This window comes from Equus przewalskii, chromosome 10 (assembly GCF_037783145.1).
Source record: "Equus przewalskii isolate Varuska chromosome 10, EquPr2, whole genome shotgun sequence".
Classification (NCBI taxonomy): domain Eukaryota; kingdom Metazoa; phylum Chordata; class Mammalia; order Perissodactyla; family Equidae; genus Equus; species Equus przewalskii.
The window spans coordinates 15250195-15264363 of NC_091840.1; the positions used below are offsets into that span (position 1 = coordinate 15250195).

The window sequence follows — 14169 nt, forward strand, 5'->3', positions numbered from 1 at the left end:
TCCGCCACAGGGCCAGCCCCAGATTTTTTTAAAAATATTGAATTCAGGGGCTGGCCCCGTGGCCGAGTGGTTAAGTTCGCGCGCTCCGCTGCAGGCGGCCCAGTGTTTCGTTAGTTCGAATCCTGGGCGCGGACATGGCACTGCTCATCAAACCACGCTGAGGCAGCGTCCCACATGCCACAACTAGAAGGACCCACAACGAAGAATACACAACTATGTACCGGAGGGCTTTGGGGAGAAAAAGGAAAAAATAAAATCTTAAAAAAAAAAAAAAAAAATACTGAATTCATTGTTAGTTATTTTCAGCAGAATGGTGGTCCTGATAGTGGAGCTTGCCTTCCCAGACACCAGCCCTCTGGCCTCAGTTTGTCAGTGTTGCCTCTCCCAGCCCTGTCCATTCTGGGGCTGGATGTAATTAATCTTTAGCACCACTTTGATTGTGACCAAATCAGACTTTTACTTAGACGTATCTCTGGCAGGAAATCGTCCTATGTGGCAGCGTGAAGTGTAGGCCCTCCCCTCTCAAGACTCAGGATTCAGTGTTCAGATCCAAAGTGCTGTGGTCTGTTGGTAGCTTTAGAAGGAGAACTGTTGGGAAGGAAATTTCCTTTTTTGACATTTCATTCAGTTCCTGAGGGCTGGAGATAAGGTTGTCTGTTTTTTTTGAGACTCTTTATAATTGAGTTTGGATACTAGAAGGCAGAAGGCTAGTTATTTTTTTATAATGCTAGATTGTCAGATGAATGATGATACTCTTCATTCCTCAGTGCAGCTGGTTGTGTGCAGATTGTTGAGAACCGAGCTTAGTTCCTGGGAGAGCTGTCCGTGAAGGAGCACAGAGGGCGGCTACCAAGGCCAGGACAAGGACTAATAAAGAGTGTACGTGACATGCTTGAGGAGGAGCTTGCTGTGGTGGGAAAGGCATCAGGACATCAGTGTTGAAAGCCCACGTCTAACTGTCTCCTTCGCCCCCTCCTCGTTCAGTGCTGTGGCCTTGGATAAACCACGTAATCTTTCTGGACAACAGTCAGGTGCAATTTTCTCTTGATTTTGAGTGTCCTGCAAGGCTGTGACTATGAGAGGGTCAGTTTTGCTGACTCTGGCAGCCAGCTATTAGGAGGACAGAGAGGAGGGGGCTTGGACTGGTCCCCAGGAGGAGGAAGGAGTGACTGCTTGATGGGTTGTCTAGAACCCAAATCATGGACCCTGGTTCTAGCACACTCAGTTATCCAGCAGAGTTGGTCCTACAAGCAGTCTTGGTTCATCTAGTCTAATCCCCTCATTTTGCAGATGAGCAAACAGGGCCTTGAGATTTTCTTGTATTTAAAAAGTAGTAGTGCTGTTTTTACGTCACACGGCTGGTTTTAGTAAAAAAAAACAAAAAACAAAAACACACACACACAACAAACTGGTGAAGTGGAGCCAGGCTTTGGTCACTGTGGATTCGGGGGCGTTTACTCTAAACCTTGGAAGCCACTACCTGAGCCCTGGAGAAACACATTAGCTGTGGTGATCCAGACTGCCTGCCCCAGGCTGGCTGCCTGGCACCCATCTTTCCATGGGGCCCAGCTCAGGCCCTGTTGGCTGACACAGACCTTGAGACAGTCTGATCAGAGATCAGCAGAAGTCCCTTTAACAAGCAAATCAGGGGGCCTGACTTGTCTTGGAGGATTGGGCAGGTAGGCCCCTGTGATGGCCCTTCCTGGACAGGTGCCAGCTCACTGTTCCCTGGGGCCTTGCTTGGCTGTTGAGGCCACAGGCTCCTGGATACACTGCTGTTTTTACTCTTTGGCTCTGGACTGGGCCTGACTTTGCCTGTGGATTCCCAGGCAATCCCACCCTCAACTACAGAGGAGCCTCTCCTCTCTTGCCTTGCTCCCCAGAGGACTGACTTAACATTGTTCAACTTCAAAATCGTGCTCTCTGTATTTGCACCTCTGCCCACAGTCACCTTCGCTTGTGGCCACACTCTCCTGAAGCACCCTCAGAACAGCAGAGCCTTGCAGAGCATCCTTCATGTTATTAAAGCAATTGAAATGAGGCTTATTTCTCAGCCTACTGAGAATTATCAAGTACCAAACTTTCTTTTTAAATTACCTCTATAATTTTCTTTTTAAATTACTCTTAGAAAACTAGGTGACAGTTAAATGAAAAACATGTGTTGCGCTTGGTATTTTTCTTCCTACTAAGCCTACAGATCCGTGGCTTAGAGATAACAGGGAAGGATTGTCCTGGACCTGAGTCTGTCTTTCTAGCTGGCTGCCAGCTCCTGGATTTAAATTGCTTTGTTGACTGATAGAAATCATTTCCTTTTCCTGGATCCAGTGGGGATAGGAAAGCCTGAGGGTCATAAATAAGTGAGGGTAAAATTCTGGTGGAAAGTTTTCCCCCCCCCCTCGATATTTCAACACATTTTTTTATTGAGTTCATAATAGTTTACATCAATGTGAGATTTCACTTGTACATTATTTCTTGACTGTCACCACATAAGTGTTCCCCTTCACCCACTGTGCCTCCCTCCACCCCCCTTCCCCTGGTAACCACTGAACTGTTTTCTTTGTCCCATTATTTGTTTATATTCCACATTTGAGTGAAATCATCTGGTGTTTGTCTTTCTCAGACTGACTTATTTCACTTAGCATAATTCCCTCTAGGTCCTTCCGTGTTATTGCAAATAGGATGAATTTGTCTTTTTCTCTGGCTGGGAAGTATTCCATTGTGTATATATACCACATCTTCTTTATCCAGTCATCAGTCGATGGGCACTTGGGTTGCTTCCATGTCTTGGCTATTGTGAATAGTGCTGCAATGAACACAGGGGTGCATATGTTACTTTGGATTGCTGATTTCAGGTTGTTTAGATAGATACCCAGTAGTGGGATAGCTGGGTCGTATGGTAGTTCTATTTTTAGTTTTTTGAGGAATCTCCATACTGTTTTCCGCAGTGGTTGCACCAGTTTGCATTCCCACCAGCAGTGTGTGAGGGTTCCCTTCTCTCCATACCCTCTCCAACATTTGTTATTTTTAGTCTTGGTGATTATAGCCATTTTAACAGGTGTAAGGTGTTATCTTAGTGTAGTTTTGCTTTGCATTTCCCTGATGATTAGTGATGTTGAACATCTTTTCATATGTTTATTGGCCATCTGTATATCTTCTTTGGAAAAATGTCTGTTCATCTCCTCTGCCTACTTTTTGATCGGGTTGTTTGCTTTCTTATTGTTCATTTCTGTGAGTTCCTTATATATTATGGAGATTAACCCCTTGTCAGACGTATGATGTGCAAATCTTTTCTCCCAATTGGTGGATTGTCTCTTTGTTTTGATCCTGGTTTTTTTGCATTGCAGAAGCTCTTTAGTCTGTTGGAAGGTTTTTAGGAAAGTAATTTCTTTGAAATATTGATACTGAGAATGTGTAGTTTCAGATGTGTCCTTGTTATGGCTAGGCCTTTGAACTGTAATTCTTGTCATCTTTGGGTTATTTCCTGTTTCTAGTGATCCATGATCACTGTTTCCTGCACTCCCCTGCCCAGGTTTACCTTTTCTCTTGTTGGTAGTATCAGTCATCAGCATTTTGAACATGAGTATTTGGCAGAAGACTTAAATATAGGAGTCCTTCAAATTAAAGAAATAAGCAACATAATATTGTTTATGGTAGACTACTTATATAAGTGTGTTATGTCGGGTTGTATACAATCACCTGTAAACATAAACATGTAGGGTTTTAGATTTGGAAAAGACTCTTAATCCTCCATTTACAGATGAAGATTCTGAGACCCAGTGAAGTCTTGGCTTGTTCAAGGTCCCTGGAAGAGTTCCAGAGTCAGCTGAAACAGGAACAAGTATCAGAAGCCCTATTTTCTAGTCTCAAGGCTGCTCTTCCCACTCTTCCATGATACCTCTCTTGTACTGATGCTCTCCCATTGCTTCCCAACACCCACGCTCTGTCCTGGAGGTAGAAAACAGACCATGTGGCAGGACACACTGTGCCCATGCTCATCTTCATGCCTTTGTCCCTTCTCTGTAATCATGCCCATTTCACTACAACCTGCTCATCAGTTTAAAAGACTGAGCAAGTGTCTTACCTCTCACACTGGTCTCACCCTCCTCAAAATGCCTGAGATCCACTCATTTTGACGGGGTTTCTTTCTAGATCTTGGTGTTAATTTCAATCTTGTGGGGCTTGTCATGATGCCTGGTGCCCAGTAAATGGGCCTTAAGGGAGTAAGGAGACAGGCAGTGTCCTAGATGTCACAAGGTGGGCTTGGTGTCTTGTGTTTTTCTGCCCAGGTTTTTAGATGTCTATTTTCTCTCCAGCTAGCTACTAAGCTCCAGAAGGGCAGAAAGCATAACTTCCATGTCTCTCACCATAGCCCTTAGCAGAGTCCTTGCTTGGTGGTTGGTTACAGCACTGATACTTCATGCTTCATTTTCCTGCCCTTTGAATCTTGGATTCAGTTTAAAATATGTTTGCTTTATCCGGAAGCCTCAGAAGATGGCCATGTCTTCATGGCTGCCTGAATACCCAGGCCTTATGGTACCTACCATTCGGCAAATAAAGAAGCCAACAGGTCATAGCAATTAGTTTACAGATTTCCCTTTCCATACTCGGATACTTTGCTACTCATTTGCAGTGGCAAGATAGTATGAGTGTTCTTGGAAGATGCAAGCCAAGTAATTGTTAGGATTGCTGTGAAAACTGCAATGGAAGCAATAACCCTCCTCGGTTAGCTTTTTATAGCTAGAAAACCACTGGTGAAATTTTTGTTCCAAGATCCTTAAAATCAGCAGGATGCTGTGTTTTATCCTGTTAGACTTCTGAAGTAATGCTGGTGACGTCTATTGTGCAGGTATTTCAAGGCTTGAAATACAGAATTGCTGATAGAAATGAGCCAGTTAAGAGGGAGGAAACGATTACTCAGATGTTGTGAAGTAAGACAGATTGTATGGCATTTATAATACTGGTTTGTAGTTATCTCATAAAAGAGAATATCTAACTGGAATTTATCTGGTGAAAATGAAATCATTAAACCCACTCAAGTGAAAAACAGTGGCCATCTGCCAAGTAAAAGCATAATCACCATTTAGAAGTGAGCATCATCTGTGCTCCTTTATGCACACGACAGTGTCTCCTGTGGAGAAACCACTTTCTGATTTCTGTTTTTCTTGCTGTTTTCACAGAACCTGAGCCCTTGTGAAGCCGGCAATGACAAGTCTGAATGGTCGCCATGCCGAAAAAATCACTGACATGCCAAAACCATCAGCCCCCAGAGTGCATGTACAGAGGTCCGTGTCCCGAGACACTATCGCCATTCACTTCTCGGCATCCGGGGAGGAGGAGGAGGAAGAGGAGGAGGAGTTCAGGGAGTACCTCGAGGAGGGGTTGGACGACCGAAGCATTGTAACGGGGCTCGAAGCCAAGGAAGACCTCTACTTTGAACCCCAGGGTGGCTATGACCCCACTGGCCCTGCTGCCCAGCCTATCCTGGCAGATAGACTGTCCCCTGCCATTTTGCCCGTCTCCCAGAACGCTGTAAAGCTGTTGGAGTCCCCTCCTCCAGCAGTGCAAGTATTAAGTACAGTGCCATTGGCTCTGTCTCCAGGGTCGTCTTTGTTGGGGCCCTTAGCTAGCTCTCCCAGTGTGTCCTCCCTTTCTGAGCAGAAAACCAGTTCCTCCTCCCCACTGTCCTCTCCTTCCAAGTCTCCTGTCCTCTCATCCAGTGCCTCATCCTCCACACTTTCCAGCACAAAACCCTTCTTGAGCCTTGTGAAGTCCCTGTCGACCGAGGTGGAGCCAAAAGAATCCCTACACCCCCCCAGGCACAGGCACTTGATGAAGACGTTAGTCAAGTCTCTGTCCACAGACACCTCCAGGCAGGAGTCAGATACTGTGTCCTATAAAGCTCCTGACTCCAAGCTGAATTTACACCTGTTCAAGCAGTTCACACAGCCACGAAACACAGGTGGAGATTCCAAAACTGCACCTTCTTCCCCACTGACTTCTCCCTCCGATACGCGCTCCTTTTTTAAAGTGCCCGAAATGGAGGCTAAAATTGAAGACACTAAACGACGCCTTTCAGAAGTCATATATGAGCCTTTTCAGCTCCTTAGTAAAATTATAGGGGAAGAAAGTGGGAGCCATAGGCCCAAAGCCTTATCTTCAAGTGCTTCAGAACTCTCCAATCTGTCCAGCCTGAACGGTCACTTAGAAAGCAATAACAACTACAGCATCAAGGAAGAGGAGTATGATTCCGAGGGGGATGGCTATGGAAGTGAACCCAGCATCCCCAGAAGTGACCCCCCGAAGTCCACTGAGGAGCCTGCAAGAGAGGTGGAACCAAAAAGTTCCCAGGTGAGCAGTCTAAAGGATTTAGGCCTGAAGACAAGTTCTCTAGTTCTTGAGAAATGTTCTTTGTCTGCCTTAGTGAGCAAAGAAGATGAAGAGTTTTGTGAACTGTACACTGAGGACTTTGATTTGGAAACGGAGGGGGAGAGTAAAGTTGATAAGCTCGCAGATATCCCTCTCAAGCCAGACGTGCTGGCAGATGATCGCACATCTCTTGACAGTGACGAAGACATGGCTTCGGCTGTGCAGCACCCGGAATTACCAGTGAAGACGCTGGGCTTCTTTATAATGTGTGTCTATGCGTACCTCATCCTCCCCCTCCCCCAGTATACGAGTGGACTCTTGCTGGGAGTTGGCCTTGGATTCATGACTGCAGTTTGCGTGATTTGGTTTTTTACACCACCAAGTGCTCATAAATATCAGAGATTATGTAAAAATCTACAACACTGGAACACAAGACCTCTGGATATCAAAGAACCTGAAATACTGAAGGTAAGCCTCTCTCCAGCGCGCTTTCTGTCACATGCAGCCTTATTTCAGATCTGACTTAATTTGTTTAATTAATTGTCACAAGCAGTGTTTTTAAGACTTTGGGATCTTCATTCTCCAGGTACCCAAGAAGCTTATCTGGAAACCTCATTCTAGTTCAGGTTTTGCCGATTTCACCAAGTATTTTTTCAGGGATCTCCAAGGTTCTAGAGAGTAGCATTCACATCCAGTTCTTATCTGAGTCTCTCTCTAAACTTGGCAGAGATTTGCTACTTGCTTAGGATTCATTATGGCTGAGTCTATTAGGATTAAATATTCTTGAGACCCTGGAGAAGGGTCAGATACTCCTGTTATGCAGGAGAAGGAAAGGAAGAAGAGAAGGCAAATTAATGTGAGCGGCTAGCTCCTGCTGGCACTCCTCTTTCCCCTGCATGCAGTGGGGCTTGGGCTGGAGAAAGAGACATCCCCATTCAGTGTGTGTCAGATCTCAGACTTTGGGCCTCCTGAGGGGGGCCTGAGACGATCTATCAGGGTGCAGGAAGAAAATTTTAGAACTTCCATTTGTGTTTATTTTTGCATACTTAAATAATTTCTGGTTATTGTGTATGTTTCATAATATACACAATATAAAAGTATAGTTGTAGCTTGTATAGTTTGTAAGTCATGGGCACATACACACATTTTTATATATATTTTTAAAATTGTAAAATATACATAACAAAATTTACATCTTAACTGTTTTTTTTTTAAATTTTTTTGAGGAAGATTAGCCCTGAGCTAACTACTGCCAGTCCTCCTCTTTTTACTGAGGAAGACTGGCCCTGAGCTAATATCCGTGCCCATCATCCTCTACTTTATACGGGGGATGCCTACCACAGCATGGCTTTTGCCAAGCGGTAACATGTCCACACCCGGGATCCAAACCAGTGAACCACAGGCCACCGAGAAGCGGAACGTGTGCACTTAACCACTGCGCCACTGGGCCAGCCCTTTAACCAGTTTTTTGTAATTATTATTTTTTTATATAATTTTATTTATTCTTTTTTTTTTTTTGAGAAAGATTAGCCCTGAGCTAACTGCTGCCAATCCTCCTCTTTATGCTGAGGAAGACTGGCCCTGAGCTAACATCCATGCCCATCTTCCTCTACTTTATATGTGGGACGCCTACCACAGCATGGCTTGCCACATGGTGCCATGTCCGCACCTGGGATCCAAACCAGAAACCGTGGGCCGCCAAAGCAGAACATGCGCACTTAACCACTGCCCCACCGGGCTGGCCCCCTCTTAACCATTTTTAAGTGTACAGTTAGTGGTATTAAATACATTCAGGGGCTGGGCCAGTGGTGCAGCGGTTAAGTGCGCACGTTCTGCTTCGGTGACCCGTGGTTTGCCGGTTTGGATCCCAGGTGCAGACATGGCACCATGTGGCAAGCCATGCTGTGGTAGGCGTCCCACATATAAAGTAGAGGAAGATGGGTACGGATGTTAGCTCAGGGCCAGTCTTCCTCAGCATAAAGAGGAGGATTGGCAGCAGTTAGCTCAGGGCTAATCTTCCTCAAAAAAAAAAAGCATTCACATTGTTGTATAATCATCACTATCGTTCATCCCCATATCTCTTTTCATTTTGTAAAACCAAAACTCTATACCCATTAAACAACTCCCCGTTCTTCCGTCCCCCTAGCCCTTGGCAACCACCATTCTGTCTGTCTTTTTGATTTTGAATGCTCTAAGTATGTCATATAAGTGGGACCGTACAGTTTTTGTCTTTTTGTGACTGGCTTATTTCACTTAGCATAATGTCCTCAAGGTTCTTCCATGTTCTAGTCTGTCTTTTTTTTGAGGAAGAAGATTAGTCCTGAGCTAACATCCACCGCCAATCCTCCTCTTTTTGCTCAGGAAGATTGGTCCTGAGCTAACATCCGTGCCCATCTTCCTCTACTTTATATGAGGATGCCTGACACAGCATGGCTTGATAAGCAGTGTGTAGGTCTGTGCCTGGCATTGGAACTGGCAAACCCTGGGCTGCCAAAGTGGAGTGTGTGACCTTAACTGCTATGCCACTGGGCCAGACCCAGAATTTCCTTCCTTTTTAAAGGCTGAATAATATTCCATTGTATGTATGTACTGCATTTGCTTATGCATTCATCAGTCAGTGGACACTTGGGTTGCTTCCATGTTTTAGCTATGGTGAATAATGCTGCTGTGAACATGGGTGTGCAAATATCTCTCTGAGACCCTGCTTTCACTTCCTTTGGGTATATACCCAGAAGTAGAATTGCTGGATCAGATGGTCATTCTATTGTTAATTTTTTTGAGGAACTGCCATACTATTTTCCACAGTGCCTATACCATTTTACTTTCCTGCCCACAGTATACAGTGTTCCAATTTCTCCAGACCTCGTCAACACTTGCTGTTTTCTATTTTTTTGATGGCTTTTTGATAGTTCAAAGCTTGTTTGGTTTCTCTGTTAATAGGTTTTTCCTCATTTCTGTTTAAATAAGAATGCTCAAAAAATGGCACCATGACCAAGAGTGACAAATGTTGGAGAGGCTGTGGAGAAAAAGGAACCCTCATACACTGTTGGTGGGAATGCAAACTGGTGCAGCCACTATGGAAAACAGTAGGAGATTCCTCAAAAAGTTAAAAATAGAAATACCTTATGACCCAGCCATCCCACTACTGGGTATCTAGCTTAAGAACCTGAAATCAGCAATTCCAAAAGTCCCGTGCACCCCTATGTTTATCGCAGCATTATTCACGATAGCCAAGTCATGGAACCAACCTAAGTGCCCAGCAACTGATGATTGGATAAAGAAGATATGGTATATATATATACAATGGAATACTACTCAGCCATAAAAAGGACAAAGTTGTTCCATTCACAACAACAGGGATAGACCTTGAGGGTAACATGTTAAGTGAAATAAGCCAGACAGAGAAAGACGAACTCTGTATGACTCCACTTATAGGTGGTAGTTAACATATAGACAAAGAGAACTGATCGGTGGTTACCAGGGGAAAGGAGGGGTGAGGGGAGGGCACTAGGGGTGAAGTGGTGCACCTACAACATGACTAATAATGATGTACAACTGTAATTTCACAAGGTTGTTAACTATCATAATCTTAATTTAAAAAACACTACAAAAAAAAAAAAAGAATGTTGACTCTGAAATATTCATATTTTACACATTGGGAATCTGCCTCCTTCCCAGAAGTCTTGTGGATGTAAACCATTAAAACAACACTTCTCTGTTAAAAAAAAAGAAAAAAATTGTCACCATGATCTCTCTTGATTGCAAAAAAAAAAAAAAAAACCCCACAAGGGGAAGAACACTCAGGGTCCAAAATACTGCTTGTTTTGTTTTGCTTTTTAATTTCATAATTTTTTTTACCTTATTCAAAAGACATATATCGTCAATGTTTAAAAAACACAGAAAACTCAAAAAAATTGTTCTTTATCACACTATGGGAGGGAATTATAGTTAATGATTTGGCATATATCCTAGTTTTTTTTTTTTAAAGTTTCTGCATGTATGAGTATACACATGCACACTCACAATCTTTTTGTTTTGACTTAATGGGATCATGTATTTTGCAGTCTGACCTTTTTTCTTTCTTTCACATGGCAACATGTTATGAGATTGTTTCTTTTTTAAGAGAAGCTAGTGTTGAGTGTTGAGGATGTGACACACTTAAGCTTAGCATTAACGTATGAAGTGGAGCAGCAGTGACTCAGTGGGCATGGTTGCTAAGCTTTTTCAGTATGGTGGTGCTGTGACTACCTCAATTATGTGCCCTCTGAGTAAGTTAGTGCTGACTTTAGCAAAGAAAAGTGGTACTTATATTTACTCCAGTGTCTAATGGCATTCAGTTTAAACTGGTTTGAGCACTTAATTGTTTTGAGAATATTTTAATTTTAATGTAGTCAATCTTTAGTGTTGAGTCCAATCCCTGCTATATGTCAAGAATTTACTAACTACACAGAGGATGCCAATCGAATGGGATTTTTTTTTTTTTTTAAGATTGGCACCTGAGCTAACAACTGTTGCCAATCTTCTTTTTTCTTTGCTTTTTCTCCTCAAATCCCCCCGGTACATAGTTGTGTATTTTAGTTGTGTGTTCTTCTAGTTGTGGCATGTGGGATGCTGCCTCAGCATGGCTTGATGAGCGGTGCCATGTCCACGCCTAGGATCTGAACCGGCGAAACCCTGGGCTGCTGAAGCAGAGCGAGCAAACTTAACCACTTGGCCACGGGGCCGGGCCCTGATAAGTAATTTTTAGATGAATGGATGGGCTGATGGATGAATTCGGTTTGATCAGAAAATTTAGGCACTGAGTCAGTATTGACCCTATCATTTACCAGTGAAGTTGCTTTTTAAAAAACAATTCCTGATACTTGCTTTAAAAAAAAAAAGTTTAGGGGCCAGCCCAGTGGGGCAACGGTTAAATTTACACATTCCGCTTCAGCAGCCTGGGGTTCGCTGGTTCGGACCCCAGGTGCAGACCTACGCACTGCTTGTCAGTCATACTGTGGCACGTGTCCCACATATAAAGAAGAGGAAGATAGGCACAGATGTTAGCTCAGGGCTAGTCTTCCTCAGCAAAAAGAAAAAAAAAAAAGTTTAGTCAGAGGTTGATAGGAGTGATCTTTTAAGAAGACAAAAAAATAATTACTGCAAAGTTCAGCTTATGGAGAGTTTTTTCTTTTCCCAAAGCAATGAAAAAGTTAAGATGGTACATCTTTGACAGGATTTGAAACTTGGTGTTTGTTGATTAGAAATCGTCTGGCAGTGTCTGCTCACCTCTTAACCAGTGTTCCTACAGCGCTGCCCTCCTGAATTCAAAAGGAGTAAAGAATGGCTTATGCCAAAAAGAGCATTGGAGAAATGGGGATGATGGCGAGTTCTAGATTTCCACTCTGCCTCCAGATTTATGGCTTTAAAGTCATGTAGGAGATGGGCCTTGGTTTCTTTATAAAACAGGTCTGTGAACCTGTTTCTAGTTTGAGTTGAAAGGGCCGCTTTTTGAAAATAGCTTGATTTGGAGGATTAGTCAGCTGGCTTGAGTTATTTTCCATGCATGTCATGCTATTTAGTTGATTTTTATAGAGGATACGATGATGTAATTCTTGAGGGCAGGTAGGGAAACTTTTTAAAAACTTCACTGATATAGGAGGCTATAAAACCTGCTTGTGATAAAGATCCCTCGTGCAGAGGCCCAGCCCCTTGACGGTGATCCTCCGTACGTCATGCCCTAAGTAGATGCTGTCTGGGAGCCCCGTGAACCAGTCAGGCAGGGAGCTTGTGCTCTAGGACTGTTTTAGGAGACCATGTGTTTTTAAACTTCTGAGCCATAGAAGTTCTCATTGATGGGTCCAGGAAGTCCCTGCCACCTGGACCAAGAATCTGGTTCCTTTATTGGCTTCGTAAATAATTCAAGGAGCATGGCAATTTTTCTTCAATGTGACTTCACATGACAAGGAAAAGTAGGAGAAAAGTAAAATTTTTCTGTACTTTATCTGGGTGATTTTATTATTCCATCCACACTGCAGACACTATTTAAAAATGATGCTGCACCAGGGATGAGTATGTGGGACGGTGAGCCAAAAAGATTAATTTGCAGCCAAGTAGTAGCTATTCTTAGCGACTGGTGTGCGGTTGGTTAGGCCTCGTGGTACTCCACCATCTTCCACTCTGAACCCTGCTGATCAGCAGCTCTACTGTCTGGAATAAAAGCGGTCAAAACCTTTGTGAGGCCAAAGAGCTATCACAAAGAACTCTTAGAACTCCTCCAAAGCCTGCTTGTTCTTAATGTGTGGGAATTCATAGCTGATGCAAAGCGGCAAATAGGAGAAAGGTTGCCACAGGTTGTCAACACAAAGGGAAGTGAATGAATGAAAGCCAGGGGAAGACCAAAATGTTAGAAGCTAACGTGACTTAAAGCATGGCCGTCTGGGTAAGTTAGCTCAAGGCAGAGCCTCATGTGTGCTGCAGAGTCCAAGGGCATTATTGCAAGCACCACCCCTGGGTGGTAACCTTCTGGGGGTTTTATTTTGGGTGACAAGCTAGGTACCTTGAGCTGGTGGCCCTGGGAAAGAATGACTTTGGGCATGGGGAGAATGAGGCACTAAGAGTCAGCATATTGCACTTGGGACGTTTGTTTTTGCTGAGCATTCTTGAGCAAGTTGGATGTTCTTCTTTCTCCAAAAATGTACTTGTCACTTGACCAGGAGTATGTTTAATTCAGTGCCATTCCTGCACACTAACATTTCTACATGTCTGTAATGAGAAGCTTCCCGAAGATTCCAAAAGGTTCTTGGGTTTATGTTTGAGTGTATGACTCATGTAGTTTTGAATTCTATTCATGAGTAAATTCTTTATTTCAGACTTATAAACCACCTGCAGAACACAGCAGTAGGATGTTGGTTTCCAGAGTGATGATCTGTCTCTTTTTAAAAGATATGGCCTAGAAGGATAACTAAAATTACATTTACACCATCGCAAGACTGATAGAAATTAATTTTGGAGAACCTTTTTTCCTTAGATCATGTCACATTTAGATATTTAATAGAAGGATAGGTTTTTAAAATAATTGCATTCCCTAAATACAGGCTTTGGTTTTGATATATAAAAGAATAATTTTGTAGGGAGAACATTATCAGTTTGAGAAGAAATTCTAACTTCTAAATTTAATCTCAGTTTCATGCAGTTCTTTCTTTTGAGAAATTAGGGTAAGCAAATCTTAAGGAGAAACAGCCTCATTACATACAGCCAAAAAGGACGGGTTGCTTTTCGTTGGTCTCTTATAACCCTCAGTATAATGAGTACAAGAAATAAAAAAGCAATTCTTTCTGCATTATACTTAACTGAAAATATCCTGCCCCTCTCATGGGTCATTTGAGTTTTTATGTATGGCTTTTATAAACATGGCTATTTCCCAGTGCCCTTGTTGCTAAAGAAGCTTGTCAGGTAAGGTGTTTCAGTGCAGGCATTCATTTACAAGCAGGTACCCCATGTTTTGAAGTTGGTTGGAGAGGCGACTGTGTGGGAAAATGCTTCCTGAATTCCATAGGAACAATGGTTAACAATGTAGGTGACCCCAGAATGATTTTTTTTTTTTGGATCTTTTGTTTTTTAACTTTTTATTATAGAAAATTTCAAGTATACACAAAAGTGGAGAGAATAGTATTGAACCCTCATGTACCCAATACCCAGCTTCAGCAATTTTCAACACTTTGCCAGTTTTCCACTTAACTTACTAACTTTCAGCATGGCTGAACTGTAATTCTGATCTACCTGTGTGTAACTACAGTTTATAGCATCGTTTCCTTGGGAGAA

At 43.0% G+C, this 14169-nt stretch overlaps 1 protein-coding gene across 16 annotated transcripts in view; it reads left to right on the forward strand.

The window, feature by feature from the left end:
- Positions 1–14169, forward strand: part of TEX2 (testis expressed 2) — a 111211-nt gene that overhangs the window by 44862 nt on the left and 52180 nt on the right. For all 16 annotated transcript variants that reach the window (XR_011523298.1, XR_011523300.1, XR_011523299.1 and 13 more), the window contains one exon: positions 5178–6834. Coding sequence is in view for 13 of the 16 variants with exons in the window: in XM_070561609.1 (XP_070417710.1) it covers positions 5203–6834 (1632 nt within the window). In the remaining 3 variants the exon portion in view is untranslated. The remainder of the gene's footprint in view (positions 1–5177; positions 6835–14169) is intronic.